A 20204-nucleotide genomic window follows, 5' to 3' on the forward strand; every position below is an offset into this window, starting at 1 on the left:
TACTGTTTTTAAAGGCTTTTTGTCCCCCTCTCAATAAATGAAATCCTAATGACAATATTTTCATAATGATCTGAAATTTGTTCAAGTTGAACAACTTTTTTAAAAAAATGACTAAATTTGTTCCTACTTCGGAGGGGAAATATTTTTCACAGCACTATAAGCAGTTTGTGTTATTTGCAACTAAAACTTTGTATCAGGAAAAAGAACATGCGTCTGAGATCTGTCAGTGTCGCGTCATAAACCAGATTAGACAGTATTCTTACCTTTTCTGTGTCAACGATGCAGATCTTTCACCCGGCAGCTAAATTTGAGATGCTGTGTTGTTGCTTGTTTTCTGTGAGATTCCTGAGAACAAAGCTGGCCCATACTGCAGATGATCAGCTATTAAAAGGATTTCCTGACTAAGCAGTGCAGCGGTTATTGTTTCCACAGTCCTACTGGGAATAAAGATCTGCTCTATGAAGTAAAGTTTTTTTTTTTATTATTATTAACTGGTCAGTAACCAAGTTTCATGGTAAAGAAGTATAAAAAAGTTCTAGAAAATGCTGAAAATATTAGGGGGGGAAAAAAATTACTCTTTGGTTTGAGTAAATTTATTCTTTGGAGGAAGAAAGATCCAAACAAGTTGTTTGTTTTACTAGCTCTAAAATTGTTAACACATACATTATGGAGTTAATATTTAGAGTACCTGCAGGTCAAAGCTTGTTATAATGTGCATGCAATGTGACTTGATTGTTGGTTTGTTTGACTGATGGCGGTGTCAGGCGTACAATTTTAGCATTTTCCCTTTAAATGTTCCACTGATCATTAAGGCATAACAGCAAATTAATAGAACTAACTTGGTTACAAATTATTTTGTTAATCCTAACAACCTAATCACAAAAACTTTAATGGCATTAATTGAGAAAAATTGTTATATGTTGTTTTACAGCCTTGGCTTATTTCAGGTTCCCGCTGAATTCAGGTAACATTTTCTTGTGCATCGTTGATTTAGATGTGTGAATGTCTGAGTAAAGGACAAAGAAGGCAGCAGACATTTCAGTATAAACAAAGTGCAGCATTGGATAATCATGGGAACAACAAAAGCACACAAGATTTTTTTTTTTTTTTTTTTTTTTTTTTTACAGAAGCAAAAAAAAAAAAGAACACCATCTTCTTAAAACAAGGTATTTTATTGAGAGATTGACCTTTTGACCCAAGACACTTTTTCCTTATTTTTGTGGAGGAACTTGCAAATTGCCGAGTGTCAGTTAAAATTTTGACATTTCAATAAGAGAGACCAATGAAAAAAATATAGTCTATTATATGGGAAATTCCTGCAAAACCACAAACTAGACTTGCCATCCACTGGAGACAAAGATATATTTAGAAAAAAAACACACAGGATGTAGGTGGTTGAAAATGGCTGATACATATTTGTTAATTAAATGATGCAGGTTGCTTATGTGGTTCAACAGCTTATTTTATATTTTCCCCCCAAAAAAGTAAAACTTTAAGTATTATCTGGAGCGTGTTTCTGTTCTTCTGATACTTGTTGCATAAAGTGTAAACTTCATTATACTTAAAAAAAACACAAACATTTATCTTTTCTTAACTGAGGCCTTTACAAAGGATTAGAGAGCCCACATTTGAATAAAAGGGCACAGCAATGAATCATACAGCACAAAATTGTAGTCATATATGTTCCTGTATCTGTAACACAGTTAAAAAACAAACACACACACACAAAAAACCCCAACAACACACACACACACACACACACACACACCCCCACACACACACACACACACACACACACACACAAGTCACCACGCTCACATGCATACAGACGCACCCACACGGAGACGCTCTCCTTGTGGATCTGGAGGCATCTAAAAGCCTTGACTTTAGATTGAGTCAACGGTGTGCTGAGCGCTGAACTCCTGGAAATCCTCTGGGATGGTGTCTGTGGGAAGTGTGAGAGCACAAGTCACAAGGGGAGCTGAAAATAGTCCTTTTGAAACAAGATCAGACGAAACACTTTCTCAGACACGGGTCACGGGGAAAGTGTATGCTGAGACTGATGAGTGAAGTGTTAGCGCTCGTTATGAAACCATGTAGAAAGTGGAAAAAAAAAACAAAAAGAACTATGCAGCTCAACCATTCAAAGTTAACGCCTCATTGGGATCTGCTGGGCTTCCTTAGATAGCTTTGTACATTGTGTACTAAGTGTGGCTATTTTGTATTACCTACTGTATAAAATCTGACATGTAAGTGTGATATACTGTTGAAATGTATATATAAAAAAAGCAGTGGCCTAATTATTTTTTACTATTGAATGAACAGCTAATTACCTGGAGCTTCTCAGTCAATAACTCACAAATCTAATCAACTTGACAAGAATGTAAGTTGTGTGTACATATGTAATTATATATTTATTGAATGTAAATTCATTTAGATATTTAAAAATATATACATCTGGACATAAAAAAAAGTTTGGAAGCTAAATTAAGTCCCCATAAGTGTTTTTTTTCTGCATTTTTTTAAGAGATCATTTTATACTTTTCCAAATTGCATGGTGTATTTTTACATAAATTTACAGAAAGCAACAACATAGAAGTGTGTGTGTGTGTGTATTTTTGTACCGTTGCAGCGATATTTCAGATTGGACCAGATGATGTTTTCTTGTGAGAAGCAGAACACGCCGAGTCGCCCTCCTCTCATGGTCGTGTCGATGGTCACGCCAGAATCTGCAACCAGCTGAGTTCCCTCGTAAAACCGCACTCTGAGCAAGAGAAAAAGGGGAAATGCCGTCGCTCCTCTGTTTGATGAAATTTTCCTCTCATGTTGACATCCAAGTCAACATGAGAGCTCCATTTAGCTTTCTGTTCAGACAACTTGCAACATGACATTTTACTTCTCCTGCTTGGATATGAAAAGAGCTTTATTATGCGCAGAGTACTCTTTTGTATCTCTTAGTAAGAAGTAGAATTTTAAAGACTTCTTTCACAAAACCAGAAAGTGCTCGTCGTACCTGATGTATCCAATCTGTGGACGGTGCTGCAAATACCAGCGGTAGGAAACTTTATCCTTCCAGCCGACGTTCCTGGGGTCCTTCCACAGCAGACGCACCTGGTCGTTGGTGTCTCCCGTGTGCCACAGCGAGTTTCTCAAGTGTTCCCCAGGGCCCGACCTGGACTTTACAGCCTAAAACACAGAAAAAAACCCCAAAACGATAAAAGCAGAAGAAACACATTTCCGAGTGCTGCTATGGAAAGTCCCTCCTGCTTTCACCTTAAGCTGGATGCCTGGCTCGGCCACGGCTCTGAAAGGGGTGGCCTGCCAGTAGGTCTGCTCGGTCTGCTTCCACATCACCACATAGAAGGATGACGAGTCCTGGTAGCCAAAGATGAAGCCGGCGTAGTCGTCGTCGGTAACTGTGTTCACGTGGAAAGTCCCCTCGAAGTCGACCCCACTGAAAGCAGTGTATCCTGACACAGGAACATGCATGTTCAGATGGGAGTTTGTTCAGAAAAGCCGACTTGTCATTGACTAAGGAGTGTTCATCCTACCAACAGCAAGTCCCGGGTCACTGTTCATGGTCTGAACTATTTCCATTCCCTGTTTAGAAACAACGCGCATATGATAATTAGACACTTTGGGAGTTTTACGTGTCTTAATAATACGTTTTTTTCATTTTATTTAAAATCATATTATTAAAAAAAAACTCAGCAATAAAACTGAATGTATTTTGAATTATGTGGTCAGATGAGCTTCATTTTAATATACAGTAACGTTATAAGGAATCCTAAGACCAGATACAAAATATATATTAAGTGTACAGAAACCCAATAACTCTTTAAGCCTTTTGTGACATTTATCATGTGCAATTAGACAGAAACAAACAAAACTGTCACAGGGAAAAAATACAGAAAAATAACGCCAGAAAAACCCATCTGCATGAGTGTATACACTCTTTTGTTAGAGGACCTCTGGTGTCAGATTGAGCATTAATTTTTCTGTCAGCATCCCACATAATGTCTGATTTAATTCTGGATTTAACCAAAACTTAATGTTCTTCTGATTGTCATTTTTTTGTTGATATTAAGATATAGTAAGATATTGTTTTTACTCTTAGTGATGACAAATCTTCAGATTTTTAGTAAACACTTGTTTGTGTTTCCTTTTGGAATTTAGGTTTGGCATTGCCAGATTTTTGTAGACAGAAAAGATGATGACATTTCAAGTAAAGAAGTCAAAAGTGTAAAAGAAAGAACACAAAAAAATAGAGCTGTCAACATTCTGCAAATCCTTCACTACAAGGCATTCCCTTCCATATCCACATATTAATTAACACATCTAACCATAATCATGCTTTAACTTAGACCACATCAAGACTCTCAGAAGGCAATAATCTGACCTGGTTGAGGACAACCCAGTTGGGGTCGATCTGGGCATCTCCCTCAGGGTCCAGCACCACCGTCTGGTAGGCCCTGAAGTCTGTCAGGGTGACCTCTGCGTTCTCAGGGCAATTGTCAATCCGGTCAATCACTTTGTCCTGGTCAAAGTCGGATTCGCAGATATCGCCAACGCCGTCATCTGATGAACATCAGAGGGGAAGGAAATGAAGCCAAAGTGACCACAACCTTCTTCTTCACCGTCCCCAGGGTGAGCTTGGCCATTACTTTCTTTGCTCTGGGAATTTATTCATGTTTGACTGGTTTTAACTGAGCAGAGGATACAAAGCCCTGCAAAAAGTATTTCACAAAAAAGTTAACTTTTGGTGAGTGTCATCTGATCACTTGTTTCCCCCCAGCTCTCCAATTACGATCTATTTCATGTTCATCGTTGCTTTAAAGTCAAAATAAAAGACACTGAAATTTGTGTCGCTAATGAGACAAAATATGAAAAAGCTCAAGGGGCATTAATGCATTTTTAAAAAAAGAGACATTGTTGATGCAGTTGCTCTGACACCAAAATAATTAAAAATGTTCAGCACTTCCCAAAGTGTTTGTTTGTGAGACTAAAGCTGGTTAAAAAAAAACAAAAAAACAAAAAACAACACATGGTAAAGAACTAAAAGCAACAGCTAAAATGCTCGGGTCAGCTGGCGAATCAAATAAAAAGTCATCATCAGACCCTGTGAAGCATCTTGAAAGTTTCTGTCTGCGATGCACTTCTGAACTTTCCCATCAAAACATTGTCGACCCACTTAATTTCAGCAGACACTCAGCCTCTCTCGAAGACCATTTAACGATACTAATGTCACAGCGACTTATGAAATTGGCAAATATTTCAAGCGCAGAAAGTGTGCTCTTACCCCCCCCCCCTAAATCGCAGCTTAATCTGCTCTAGGCTGCCAGCGCTTGATCTGTGTGGGTGTAAAACTGGAGCACAGAGGAAGGAACAAAAAAAAAAAAAAAAAAAATGGCAGCCAGCTACATTTCACGGAGGATGTGCACACCGAGTTAAATTTTACCTTGAACAGAAATGCGGGTTTTAGCACTCCAGGACAATTTAGTGATTGCACTAATTTTACTGCGAGGCGCAGATAACTCTCATCTGCTTAAACTCACTGTTGTCATCGATCTGGTCAGGGTTGGGCACCAGCCTGCAGTTGTCCGGTCCCGGCGGCAGAGTATCTGGGATCCCGTCATTGTCATCGTCGTCGTCACATTCGTCTCCCACTCCGTCTTTGTCGGTGTCCAGCTGTGAGCTGTTAATCACTAGTGGACAATTGTCCTTGGTATCCTGGTGACCATCGCCATCGCTACAGAGGAAGTGACACAGAAACATGGCATTAACAATAATAAACCTCACAGAAACACACACGTTGACAGGTTTTTTTTTATTTTTTTTTTTACCTGTCTTGGTTTGTGTCGCACGAGTCTCCAACCAGGTCGTTATCAACGTCAGACTGAAAGGGAAAAGAAAGGGGTTTAATTCAACACGTCACACAACGCCTTTTCATTGTATTTGTTAGGACTTAATGAGACAGACCAACATGAAGTGGTGCGTAGCAGTGCAGTGGCAGGAAATGATGCATGATTTCACATGTTTGAGAATGCTTTCGCAACAAAAAAAAATTAGCAAATTGTGGCATGAATTTGTATCAGTCATTCTAACCTTTGTAGAATAAGTTGTGGAAAAACTTTTGACAGCATTGATAGTTGCAAATCTTTGGGGGTATATTTCCATCAGTATTTGTATACTGAGGTTATTCCACCCAGTTAGTGGAATACATAACTAACTGGCTGATGTCTGAAATAAATTGGTTGCACTGGATTTTCTGAGAGACAGGGGCTCAGTTTATATGCACTAATGTAAAAAAAAATGTTGTAACTCGTATATCATTTTTATTCCACTATTACTTTCTGGTGGTCTGCATAAAATACTTATAAAATACATTAAAGTGCAAGGCTGTAATATAACAACATGTGCTTTGCTTTTATGAGATGACCTTGACATTACAGGCATGTCTGTGCGTGTGAAGAATTAGTTGCTCTATGGTTTATATCTATGTGACTTTGCTCCACCTGGTTTGGGTTGGGGATGTCAGGGCAGCTGTCGCAAGCGTCTCCCACGCCGTCTCCGTCCCGGTCCAGCTGGTCTCTGTTCTGGACACGCTGGCAGTTGTCCAGGAAATTTCTCACACCTATTCACACAACACACACACACACACACACACACACACACACACACACACACACTGGATAGTTGAATTCTTGTCAAATATGTTAAAAGAAAAAAAAAAAATCAGCTTTAGCACAAAAATGCAATCATTTACGGATTTCACTAATGCAGTTATTAAGGTGGAAAGCCATATTGATGAGTCAAAGAAAAAAAAATGGACAGATGACTATAATTAATTCACGTTCTAAAATGTTCATACCCTGTTCTTTGCACGCTGACCACTTGGGGGCACTGTTGTACTTGCTCTACGCGTTCATTCAGTTTGCGCCCTGATTGTATTTTTATTCATCGCATGGAGGCAGTAGCTGCACCACAAACCTAGAAAGGTCAAGCAGCTCAAACAGCAGTGGAGGAAGAAAAGCTATCTTCTGTCCTGCAGGGTTTTTTTTTAGGTGTAATCATACCAGTGAATGATCAAAGCATGTTTTTGCTCTTGGGTCAGCCTGAGATTGGATTTGACTTATTTTTCTCCACCTCCCCCCCCCCCCCCACCACCATTTTCAGTCCTCTTCCGCCTCTGCTTGCTTATGAATCCCATCACAGTAGTCTCCGGTGATGCATTGAGACAATGTGATTTGGAGGGATGTTGGACAGTCGCATCTGCTTGTCTCCTTTTTTTTTTCTTCTTCTTTTACTTCATAAATTAACATAAGAACATTTACGTGGAAACATGGAAGACGGCGCAGATAACTTTAAGAGCCTTCAGTGATGTTCGGTTATATAACGCAAACGTCAGTGTTGGTGATGTAATTTCTCTCCATACCGTCTCCGTCCATGTCATCATCGCAGGCATCTCCTTTGCCGTCTCCGTCAGTGTCCCGCTGGTCGGGGTTGTTCACCACGCGACAGTTGTCACAGGCGTCGCCGTGGCTGTCTGCATCGCTGTTCCTCTGATCCACGTTGGGCTTCAACCGGCAGTTGTCCTGCAGGAGACACGGACGTCTGATCCAAATTGAAAATTTTCACATTTTGCAGGTTACAGCCATGAGGATTATAAAGTCAGATGGTGTATGTCTTTATCAGTTTTGGTCTTCTTTACATTCTTAGTACAGTCCTTAGTGCTGGGTGGAGGACTTCTGTGAACACACACACACACTTGAAAGATTTGGAACTTTACTTTGACTTGGCCATCCTGAGCTAATGTCTAACGCATAAGAATAAATCCTATTAGTGCCCCTGTTTTATTTGACTTACGAGCTGTTTCACATTAGTAAATGACTTTGACGTTTCTGGTTGTAAAGTAACAAAATGCAAAAAGTTTAAGAGAACACTTTGTAATGAATAAAAAAAAAGAATGCTGATGAACTTCCAGTCAGATTTTGACTGACCTGCTCATTGGGAATACCGTCACCATCTGCATCGTCATCACAGGCGTCTCCCTGGCCATCCCTGTCGGCGTCCTCTTGACCAGAGTTGGGAACAAAGATGCAATTATCCTGCAGAGACAAGAAGGTTAGATAGAGTTCCTTCCTGTCGCCTTCGACAGACATCCACTTTGCATACCTTTCTACAGTTTGCGTCCTTGCACTTGAGTTTTTCATCCGGGTATCCATCAATGTCCGTGTCTTTCCCGCACAGGTATCCGTTGCCCGCCCAGCCAATTCCACACTGAGAAAGCAAATGAAACACCTTTCAGAAAGAGCACCACCGAGTCAGACGCTGGAGTGCAGAAATGTGGGCTTTAAATCCTACCTGACAAGAAATAGAGCCATCTCTTTCTCGAATGCACTCGGCATTGATGTCGCAGGGGTTGGTCAGGCTGTTTCCACAGCTGAGCTCTGGCTCGCAGCCCCTCACCTGATCTCCTGTGAACCCAGTCTTACAGCTGCCACAGTAAAAGGAGCCCTGTGGGAGGAATCAGGGCAGCTGTGAATGACTTGGAACAGCAATGTAAATCAAAATGAGAAGAAAACGCCCAGCATGATCCGCGTGTGTTGGCCGGAGTGCATTCTTACCACAGAGTTGTGACAGATTGAGTTTGCAGTGCAGCCTCCGTTGTCGGGTCCTTTGCATTCATCAATGTCATCGCAGACCTGAAATGGGTAGAAAAGGAGCAAATGAGTCCAAAATGAATTACAGTGTTTGGCTTTGTGACAAATTCTACAAAACGCATTGTTTCAGTAATGAATCTGTTTAAAAATATCCCCGACAGCAAAAAGCCGTCCCCTATGTGGAGTCGGTGAATAACAAATTACAGAGTTAATAATTAAAACGTAGAATATTGTAAATATTTGAACTCCACATGTATATTACATTATGGCTGCATTTAAAATTCAATTAAAAACAACACAGCTGGGTAGTCCAAGACTTGATTTATGACAGTCTGACCTTACACTGGAAACCGTCACATTAGCTGCGAATAATATGCACTAATCAGGTAGAGGTTCAGTCTTAAACTGACACATGGCTAATGCAATTTTTTTTTCTGTGTCATAAAGACATAATGTTTTAAACTTATATCATATGAAATTACAAGAAGTTTGCTTGTCGTCGTGTGCAAATATCTTCTACAAACTCTTTTAGTGATTGAACATCTTTTAACCTCAACGCCTGAAAAATAACAAATAAAAAATACAGGTTTGTGAAATAAGTGTTAAATGGGTCATGATTTAACACTGATTTGACTCAATTTATCATAACAATTTTATAAACAGATTTGAAAGAGGCTAATTGTCTTGTAATATGTTGGTTTTTAACTTAAAATCTGACCAAACAAAGATTGCATAAGGGGTTCCTCAAGGCACCACTCTCACCTCGCCTTTTTCTCAGCCATCTTAAGTGGCTTTATGGACTACTACAACTTTCTCAGGATCTATTTTGATGGCATTTATATGAGTGGGTGAGTCAGAGGTTTTTAAGTCAATGCAGGAAAGACTAAAATCACTATTTTTGTACCCAAAAAATGCAAGAAATCAGCTCTCAACTACAGTAGATGTGATTATAAAACAACCCACTGTCCTCTCCATTTGTTGCACAGTTCATTTATGCATATGCAGCAGACATTGCTTTGGGTTTTAGATTGTCAACCAGAAAACATGGTTTATAATGTAATTAATAAAACTTTGGGTTTTATTGTTAGGTTTTCAGTTGGGTCACATTAAAATTGAAAGTACTCATCAGACGTTTGACTGTAAATGTGATACCTTTCTGAAAGTTTCCAAACTGAGAAGCGGGTGTGTAATGAGTTCTTATGGCACGAGATCTTGTGATATTAAAACGTCACATTGTTTCTCCTCTAAGAGAAATCCACCTCACCTGTGCTACCTGGTTGCTGACAGCGAGACATTGTCTGTTAAATAAGTGTCTGAGATGTGAATCTGAGTGCTAACAATAGGGCTTTAACTGTGTGCAGAACATAATCTCTGAGACTCATATTTCAAACTAAGAAAGAAAGAGTTCTTATGTTGTCTTGACAGAGCAAAGACTTCTCTTTGGATTGGCTCGCAGCATTCAGTTACAAAAGCTTGTGCTACTTTTACATTGTTTATCTGGCAGTATTTCAAGAGCATATTAAGAAACAAGGACAGGAAGTACGGTGGATGAATTGTAAACGCTGTGCCCATGCTGTTACTGGGTAAGACATGACAGCTAATGCTAAAGCATTTCAAGAATTTCAAGTCAGTGTTATACTGTTCAAGTAGTTGGCGAGTATATACAAAAAAATGCATCGAATTGCACAATATTCTACCCTGATTACACATTGTTCACTTGTTTTTAAAATGAACAACAAACAGAAAAAAGGATACTTAGTTGTCTATTGTTAAAGTCTTGTCTCATCTTGTTCTTGTGAATCCAAAATGCTGTTTTCTCTCTTTTTTTATCCTACTGAAAAGTCCTCTTAAATCAACTTAGCTCTCCCCCCACATTTTGAGACATTTTCTAAATTTTAATCTTTACCTGCTTTTGTCAGAACCGGCTTTTAGTCAGCTATTTCTCTTGAGAATTCACAAGATTCGTTTATTCTGAAGATGCGTTTTAACTTTGAATGCAATTAATGTTTGTTTGATGGAGACAAAGTGAAGATTTGAAAATTTGAACTTAGAGTGAAACTTTCAGTCGTGTTAAAACAGAAAGTAAATCAAATGTTGCAAGCTTAATAAATAAAATAAAAAAATCACACAAAGCAGTAGGTCGATTTCAGGTTTTCTTTTTGATTTGCTTTCAAGACAAAAATAATCACTCAAAAAAAAAAAGTGATTGTTAAATTGCGCTGCTTCCTTCTTGTTAACTCATACCTGTTTGTTGGTTTGAGCAAACAAAATGCCCACGCCCTCCACCGGCAGGCCGGCGTAACCCAGCGGGCAGGCGTCGCAGCGGAAGCCAGGGGCGGTGTTAACGCACTTCACTCCGGGGAAGCAGGGGTTAAACTGGCACTGCAGAAAAGGAGGACATGAGCTCTGCTGAAGCAGCAGAAATGTACGTGTTCCTCACAGGGCTTCTCTCTAAAAGTTTCTGGACCCGGTGACCTTTTTGCTAATGAAAGGGTTGAAAAAACAAAAAGAGAGGCTGAAGGGGCCAGCCCTCTGAAATGGGCCAGCACAAACAGAGAAACACACACACACCTTCTTCTACTTATGTTCAGAAGATTTACGAACTTCTATCTCTTTCCAGCACTTTTACCTCTATGCCATGTTCGGGCCCTTGAAGTGTCATCAGACCCTATGCCTCTGATTGATGGTCCCTCTGACAGTTTCTGTTTGCACCTGCTTCTAAAAGTTCCCCAATATGGCCAAAAAAAATTATAATGAATCCTAAGAGGTATGGGAAATTACTCATGATGCAAGAAAACAGCAATAAAAAAACAATATTCTGCGAGACCAATGTGTTTGCTTTGATTTAATGGACATCCCTGTTAGTGGTTTTCCTTTCTGAATAGGGATCAGTGGTGTGGAGTTCACTGTGTTGTCACATAAGTAGTGACAACACCATCTGGTTTTTATTCATTTCTTTTTCATACTTCAGGATCTTGTGACTGCCAGGGTATGGATTTTCAGGACTTTATGAGTCTCCTGTAGTGATCTGACATTTGTTTGTCCAGTTGATCAAAAAGTAGATCATCCAGTCAGTTTCACCCTCAGTTTCATGCATCCAGAAGTAATACTTGTGGCAATTTGAAGGCAGTGGTAAACCTTAGCTGCATTAACTTGTTGTGTTTGTGCAGCAAAAAACTTTTGTCGTGTGCAAAAACATTGTGGTAATTAAAGTATTTAGACATAAATCTAAAGCTACTGCATGTAACAGTTAATAACAGATATGCCTAAGGCAGCTCCTGATACAACATGGCCAAAATGTATAGTTATTTAACTGATTTAAATATAGGAAGAAGGGCAAACAAACCATTGAGTCAGACTTTACCTCATCAACATCATCACAGTTGAAGCCATCTCCAGTGTACCCGTCAGGACAGGGTGCACACTCCACACCATTCGCTGTCTCGATACACATATCATCGCGGAAACAGACACCAGGAGCACATCTCGGTTTCACCTCTGGAACCACCTCTGTTCCACCCAGACCTTGAAATCACAATCAAAAATACAGTTGTTTCACATTACGTCTATTTCTGGTGAATGAAACCGACACAAGAAAATGTTCTTACCACAAGCCTGACACTCTGAAATAGTGTTTCGGAGAAAAGATGTTTCCTTGACCTGAAAGAGATTGTCCGGTCGGAAGGTAAGTGCCGAAGAGGAAGGGATGGAGAAGGCTCAGAGAATCTGTTTGAAGTAAGTTACCTGCTGGATGAGAACGTCTTTCAGCTCGTTTATCACCTTTGTTAACTCCAGCATTTGATTTGACAGCTGCTTTGTGTTGACCCCTACAAGAAAGGCAATGTTATGTTGCTTAACCGGAACAACAGCGGGGGATATTCTCATTAACTGGATTCTGGATATTGTTTTTATGACTAGGGATGTTGTCAGGGGAAGTATTTAGCCTTCTCATTGGGCAATTACTCACCAAATAGATTCTTACCTAAAGTTTGAACCGAATCTCTTTGCTGAAAATGACAGTCTTGCAATGATGCAACATTCTCAAACGAGTCCCCAACCACCAGTTTCAGCTCATCTAAGCTCTCCTGTTAGAGCAACACAAAAGGTTATGCTTTGTGCGTCTGTCTTTGAACACGTGAGAGACAGAAAGTTGGGCCTTCAGTGCGGAGTTATTGTAAGGAACACGTTACCTGATCCCTGGCTTGCATTGTCTTTAGCTCCACCATGCCGTACCCCGCTGGCAAACCCTGGAAGGCGGCAGGAAGATCCCGGACCGTCTCAACCAGCCTGCAGTCCAGATGGAGCTCCACCCCGCCTGGCCCCTGCTGCTGCAGACCCTTCAGGTGGAACAACAGCCGGTGCTGCTGGCCGTCCGCCAGCACAAGGTTGTTGAAGCTAACGGAGCTCATTCTCTTGTCAGTCCGCAAGTAACGTAGCACGGCTTCGAGAAGTTACAACCATGTAGGAGACAGAAGAAAAAAAGAGGGAAAATATGAGAGCATTTACTTCCACAATACCACAGTTATATGCCGACATGTAAATTATGCTAAAATATGCTAAAAATGATCAAAATATGCTCCTTTTGCCAAATGGAGATCTTGGTTAAAATGAAAGTTATTTTGACACAAAGTTAATATACATGTAAATAAAAAAAGTGAGAATCTCTTCACATACACAATTTTTCTTCTGTAAACACAACATTGACCTTTGATTGTTTTTGCCTTGCATTTACTCCCTGTTGCATTTGATCAGTTGTCAAATAGCATTCAGCTGAGAGTTGCGCTGCTGAAAAACGCGGGTCAAAAAATATTGATCGGCGCAGCTTTCCAGTACCATCTCCTGTTTCTAGTCTACTTACCCCGGTTGAGCTTCCCCATTACGGTGAACTCAAAATACTTGCTGTTGTCCCTCGGGTTGAACAGGCCAAACAGTGTGGTTCCAGTCTTGGGCTGCAGCTTGAAGGTGGTTAAGATGAAAGCCTCGTTCACCCCTTGTTCAGCCAAACCTCCCTGCAGCAGGTCTGGCAAGCAGTCAGGCGAGGTGAGCAGATCGTAGACTGCTGACAGGGAAAGAGAAATGAAGCACACAAGCAGCGAATGATGAGGTATGAATATTTTGCTACCTGCAGCCACGCTCGGGTGTAAACTCGCTTTGAGTCGACAAGAACGTGATGATGATGACCGAGTGTTTGTTGTTCTTGGAGATTTCTGTGCAAACTTGGCAGGATCAGAGGAAATACATAAAAATAGGACTTGAAGTAAATTAAAGCTGTGGACTCAAACCTTAGTTTCACGTCGGGTCTTTAATAAAGGTGACTGAGATCTGGGGTACTTCTTTGAGTAAATGTATGGTCAGAAGCATGGCAGAATTTGGAAGGCAAATGCAGAAGAGGAACAAAATATTACAAACCCCCTAACCCCCACTAATTTTCATGGTTAGAATTTCCCTTTAATGAAGTAACTTGGGAGTTGTTACGACCACAGAAGGATTGGCATTGAATCTTTAGTTCACCATCTGCAAACACTGTGAATACACAAGTACCATAAAGCAGTCAGCAAAGGCATCCGTTCAGACGGGGCAAAATTACTCCCAAATGGTTTCAAAGTCTAGCCTTTTTTTTTTTTTTGCAAGATTCCCTCAGATGAAAATTCTCCTTTTTTTTACTTTGAAACATATATTTCTAATTCATGGGACATAAATGTAAGCCATCACATGGGACTGAGTCGCTGAATGTATGATTTTTTGATAGCTTTTTAGGAAAAAATATGCTTCTTTTTTGTATGAAAGCCAAGTACAGCAGCTGTGTTTATGGTCAAACCAGATGAAGCTCACAAAACAAAATAACAAAGCAACATCTAGGCCCTTAGAGTATCTTTTACACTATAAACATATATACACCTCATGCAAAGATATGTTATTCATGAGTCTTCCAGACTGAAGGCGTTTAAGGGTCAATGGTATCGTTCACAAGATACCCAGAGAAAGTATTTCATTTCACCCTCCTGATTAACCTCAAATTTCAAGCTCCATAAAACAAGATCAGTTCAAAGCTCTAAAGCAATCCAGAGACATGTCCTACCCTCAGAGGCAGCACATAAATCAGACACGGTTAGTTTACTATTAAGGAAGCAAATGGTAAAAACATTCTTTGGTTTGCTGCTTACCTAATTCTTTGCATTTGAGCTTTAGTGTAAAAAACAAAACAAATACAAAAAAAAGAGGTTTTTTTCACTCTTGTTTTTAAATGATGTCAAACTGCATGAGTAATGGCAGAAATAAATCATCAGCATTGGAATACACTTTACATAAACTGTCTGACATCTCATTAGGCAATTACTATGCTGGCTAATGAAAATGGACCGATATAAAACTCAAGGCTCTCATTTATGCTTTTTGCTTGAAAGTAAAAATGTGAAGTCAGGGTTAAGGTGCTTTTATGGATATTAGCAGATAATACTCTCACATCTTGCAGCACATTTTTTTTTTATTATTTTAATTCATTAGAATCGCTTAACTACTATATCCTCAATGCAATTTGCCACAATCAGTGTGTGAATGTGTGTATGAATGGGTGAATGACTGATTAAAGTGTAAAACGTTTGAAATCGTCAAATTGTCGAAGCAGACCAAAGTGCTATACAAGTAGAGGCCAATTACCGCTTATTATTTATTTTTATATTTTTGATGTGTGCTTTTCATGTTATGCTTTTCATGTTTCCACTCCTGTAAAATTAAAAACAAACCTCGTTAAAGCGATGTCACTTTTGGAAAAGCGGTTTTAGTCTTAATGAGTTTTTTTTTTTTGCTGGTTAATTTATATCATATATTGAGCTCAGCAAAGATGTTCTAATGGATGAATATGAGGATAATTAGGCATTTTCTTATAAAATCCTTTGGTGTTCCTTTTTCACAATAAAACTGGCACCAACAACTTATTGCAGAAGGAGCTCTTATCATGTTAGCTAACATTTCTTAGCAATTTCTTAGGACTATTAAGTCCTAAGAACAATCTAAGCAGCTAATAAAAAATAAACACTATTGGCAATTATTACTGGCAAACATTCAGTTTTCATGTGGTACAAATAGAAAGAAAATCTTATTTCAAAGTTTCTTTAAATATGTGTTCCAGTGTTGACAGGACTCACTTCCTGTAGCATCTAGCTAGCTGTGTTACAGTGTTAAAGTGACAACATTAGCTTGTAAGTCAGCGGGAACAACAAGTGGTGAGTTAGTCACAGATTTTTTATTTTTTATTTTTTTGTCTGTAATGGTTGTACGTCAACATTTAGAAGATTTTTTTGTTAATTTGCTCATCTTATTTTAAAACATAGCGTTTTTTTTGCTACTGGTTAGCTAAAGTTACTGGTTAGTTGCTATATCTGGTTAGCCTTAAATCCTTTCTTCTCAATCAAACTGTTTAACAATTTCAAACAGCTTAGGCTCAGATTACTATTCAATCCTAAAACCATATTTTTTAATCGTGCTACCGAACTAAACAAAATACATACTTTCACTGCATGAAGGCCTCCTTTTCCCTTCTCATTACATCATTTATTTGTTTTTCAACAGAGATTTTTTTTGTACCTCCTGAGGAATTTCAAAACTCACCAACTTCAGCAATCAGCAAAGCCATTGCACCGATCATTCCTATTAAAATCAAACTGGAGTAATAGTTTCAAATTGGTTCCACTCAGTGAATTCCAGTCAAGCAAGCTGCAATTTGCAAGGGAAATGACAGCTGATTAATTTGGACCGGTTGTATACATAACGCCAGGCACCACGGGACTGTGGGGATTAATGAGTGCTTGAAAGGTGAGCCATCAATCACCTGGTGTGATCAGTACAAAACCTAAGAAATGCAAACATTTCACGGTCAGCGGGTCTGTTTTTGTGTGGGACTTTGAAGATGAGCGCATGTTGGATTTCGAGTGCGTGTCAGACACAGAGAGAGTGGAGAGTGTGGAGTTCAGAAAATGATCATCCCTGATTATTCCCGTGTGTTTGACCAAGCTAGGAATTCATTTAAATCAACGTGAGCCAGAAAGCTGAAACTCCTCAAAGCTGAACTAATCAAACAGTTCTGGCTCGCAGGACTTCAATAGGACGGTTTTTAAAACTTCTATTAAACCGTCTTCGTTCGTTTTCCCACTTCCTGTCAGAAACACAAAGAGTTATTTGACTACCTCATCTCCTCAACAGTTGACAGGAATATTTAGCATTTTTCTCACACCTCTGTGAGTGTCACTCAGAACGTCTGAGCCTTTATGTTCTCCGGCTCTGCAAATGATATTCGCTTTCACAGTGTCTGCTTCACCATTATCCCATTAAATCAAACAAATGTGTGGTGAGGCAGTGAGTGGCGGAGCCATTAAATCTTCTCTGACATATTAGGGAAAATTGCATAATAACAGTGAATTAAAAAAAACAACAACTTCCAAATAAAAAGGATGCCAGTATTTTATTTGTTTCTGTGGGCTGAAATTCAGACTAAGCACGTTTAAAAGCAAGCTTTACAAAGGAAGCATTTTACTCCAGCTATTTAAGTTATTATTGGCAATACCAATGAAACACAAAATGAAATGATAACACTCACCCAAAGCCTGGGCTTCTGCATGTAAGCACAGGTTTAATAACAGCTGCGAGAGCAGAATGATGAATGTCCACAAAATCATTTCAGAGTCAGACCTGGAGGTTCTCTGCAGAAGCTTATCTTGCACTGGTTTCCTTTTTTTTTTTTAGATTAGAAGTAAGCCAAGCTTGACATGTCCAGTCTTTCTTAAACTGTTGACTATTTTGTGTGTATGTATCTGATTTGTGAATAAGAAAGACGGGGGAGATCGTAGGAGTGTTGCTAAGGGAGGAGCATTGGGGCTTGAACCTGCTTTTAAACCTTCCTCAGACTGCCCCATGCAGAGAAGGAGTGACCAGGGGAAACTCTTGGCTCCTAGCAGCAGATGCTGATTCCTCAAGGCTATTTCACAATTCCCCCCCGATCACGAGCAGCTCCTGATTCACAGGATCCCAGGTTAACGAGCAAAACGGTATATTTAGAAATATGGGGTCATGCTTGAGGGGATTCTCTGAAAATTTGATTTCTATATTCAGACAGTGTGAAGAGCTGGGGAAATTTTTTTTACCTCCCTTCCAGAGGATTCGATGTAACACCTTTTCCAAATGTCCCAGATTTCCTCTCCTGCCGTTGGGCTTTTGCAGGAAAGGAGGGCTCCAGAACTCACACCTTAACGAGCCGTGTTAACCAGCTTCAGACAGGTGGCTGGCTCACAAGGCGGCCTGGTCGTCGGCATGCCTGGGGAAGGCGATGAGACTAAATTCTTACCTAAAGTTTTGCGTCCTTTGCACGAAGTTCGTGTTTCACTTTTATGTCATAAAAGTGTAAGCCAGTTGGTTGGCCTGCTGCTTTTGAGCCCCCAAACCATAAACAATATTTGTCAGAAAATGTTTGAAACGTTCATTCTCGAAAGTCGTCTGGGTCACCACATGGTTTCACAAACAAACACAAACACGAGTGTCTATAGCAACAAACAGCAGCAAGTGACTCATAGTTTCCATACATCTAGAGGTTGTTCTGCGTCTGGGCTGTTCTTTGTTGTACATTGACGTGCACTCCATCCCGGGCGCTCGGGTGGATTTTCAAAATGATCCTTTAAAGAAGGCCCCCACAGACCCCCGGTGCACGGCTGGCAGCTGCAGCCAAGATCCCAACAAACCACATCAGTTTTCTGGAGAAGCAGGGCTGACTCACGTCACGGTGCGGTGGATGAGGTCAGACAGTGAACAGTGCAGCTGGCGATGAGATAAAACCAGACCTCAGATGTGTCTGACAGCATCCCTTGACTATTTTTATTCGTAATACTGATATGAGCAAATCCTAAGACCCTTACACACGGTCTGAGCTTTATTTCTTGTACTGTACAGTTGTAAATCACATTAAAGAGAGCGGTATGGATGTAACTCAATGAGTCAGCACAAGCCATGGCCAAACCAAGAAGAACATTTTCACGGCAATGAGTTCTTTTTGTTCTCCCCAGACAAGGCTAAAAATGAACAGCCTTGTGGTGCAGGTCAAGATGACAAACTGTTTGAAAAATGAAAAGTTAACAGTGTTTAACCCTCTAAAAGTTTGAACCCCCACCAAAAACTGTCAAATAACACATTGAACTGTTTTGAAATAAAATATATTTTGGTGAAATGCCCGGTTTTCTCAGTTTACATTTCATTGCAAAGGCTAAATGTATATATTTATCTTTTGTAATATATACAAGATAATTATCTTTGCTTGTCCTCTCGGGTGCATTTATCCATCGGCCCATCATGCTGACGAGAAGCAATGTTGCCTATCAGACATCATCAACCTGGAGGTCAAAACGCTGTGACTCCAGCCACACTTTGCTGGCTTGTCAGGTCCTTTCAGCTGGATTTCAGATTGACGGATCCGCGAGGTCCACTTGGCATATTGGTAGGAATACAACAAATAATTGAAGGTACAGCCATCGGTATCTTCAATAACTCTTTGAAGAATCTAAATTAATGAGTTACAACAACATTTAATTTCCCTTTGGGATTGAATAAAGTATTTTTTTTATTTGAATTTGAATTTGAACACAGCACTTACCAGTGTACTAATTAGACAAACACACACAATAATTCCCATATAGAAATTGCATTGAGAACCTTTTGGTTGGTAGAGTCTGCTATTGATTTTCCATAGTCATAAGAAAATGAAGAAAGTGTGCTTTTAGGAAATTTACATCTATGAATATAAAATTGGACCTAAAGATTTCCAAATGCATTGCATATATATAAATATATACCCAATTCATACAAGCCATTATAAATTAATCTGCTAAACTCCTTCCAAAACCTAAAAGGGCAATAACAAGAAAGATGCGTCACAGTTTTTGGACGCCATGTTGCTGTAGGAGCCCTACACCGCCCCCTAGAGTTTAGCAGAAAATGGTGAGGACGAGCTGCACTGAGTGACTACTGCAAAAGTTGTGTCAGTCTGATTCCATATGCTGTTCTGGTCAGCTACAGGAATTATTACCTGTCTCTGCACCCTCCGACAATCCCCCAAAAAACACAGCAAAAATATGAAACAGAGGGCAATTCATTCTAAAGAATCTACTCTTGTGTGATAAATACTATCCACAAGAACCAAGTGGGAAAAATCTTCAAACCTACCAAAATACCAACTCTTCTAATTTACTTCTCCCTCCGTCAAATCTTCGGTAGGATACTTGCCTTCAGTTTTTGCCATCTATAGATCACAAATGAACGTGTATTTTAAACACTCTGACCTCTACTGTGGCTTTTTATTGTCTCTCTGCTGTTGGATCTCAGAACAAGCAACAAGCTAATTTTCTGAGAGTTCAATGCTTGAAGACTACTAATGCCCCTGAGTGATAAAATGACTGCTAGCTGAATAAATCAGGCTCTTAGGCATGTGTGTCAGAGTGAGAATTACTGTTTATCTTGCATCTTCCCGTGTTGCCCCGTGATGGACAGGCAAATTGCCCAGAG

At 39.8% G+C, this 20204-nt stretch overlaps 1 protein-coding gene across 2 annotated transcripts; it reads right to left on the reverse strand.

Annotated features, from left to right (window-relative positions):
- Positions 1-1153: 1153 nt before the first annotated feature.
- thbs4b (thrombospondin 4b) lies at positions 1154-17672 on the reverse strand. Of its 2 annotated transcripts, none has more exons than XM_088010874.1 (22): positions 17257-17672; positions 13522-13719; positions 12854-13104; positions 12646-12748; positions 12408-12490; positions 12272-12323; positions 12028-12188; positions 10908-11045; positions 8628-8705; positions 8365-8517; positions 8176-8280; positions 8001-8108; positions 7436-7595; positions 6516-6634; positions 5844-5896; positions 5556-5749; positions 4400-4578; positions 3552-3600; positions 3274-3470; positions 3014-3186; positions 2625-2764; positions 1154-1945 (listed from the first exon to the last, which is right to left on the reverse strand). In XM_088010874.1, the coding sequence occupies exons 1-22, from the start codon at positions 17333-17335 to the stop codon at positions 1887-1889; spliced, it is 2832 nt and encodes a 943-aa protein (XP_087867000.1). In that variant the 5' UTR covers positions 17336-17672; the 3' UTR covers positions 1154-1886. The 2 variants fall into 2 exon arrangements, with proteins under 2 accessions (XP_087867000.1, XP_014834844.1); XM_014979358.2 differs by having other exon boundaries at positions 13522-13722.
- Positions 17673-20204: the final 2532 nt, after the last annotated feature.

The sequence above is a fragment of the Poecilia mexicana genome, unplaced genomic scaffold, assembly GCF_051168715.1.
Source record: "Poecilia mexicana isolate PSO_F unplaced genomic scaffold, ASM5116871v1 scaffold_12, whole genome shotgun sequence".
Classification (NCBI taxonomy): Eukaryota; Metazoa; Chordata; class Actinopteri; order Cyprinodontiformes; family Poeciliidae; genus Poecilia; species Poecilia mexicana.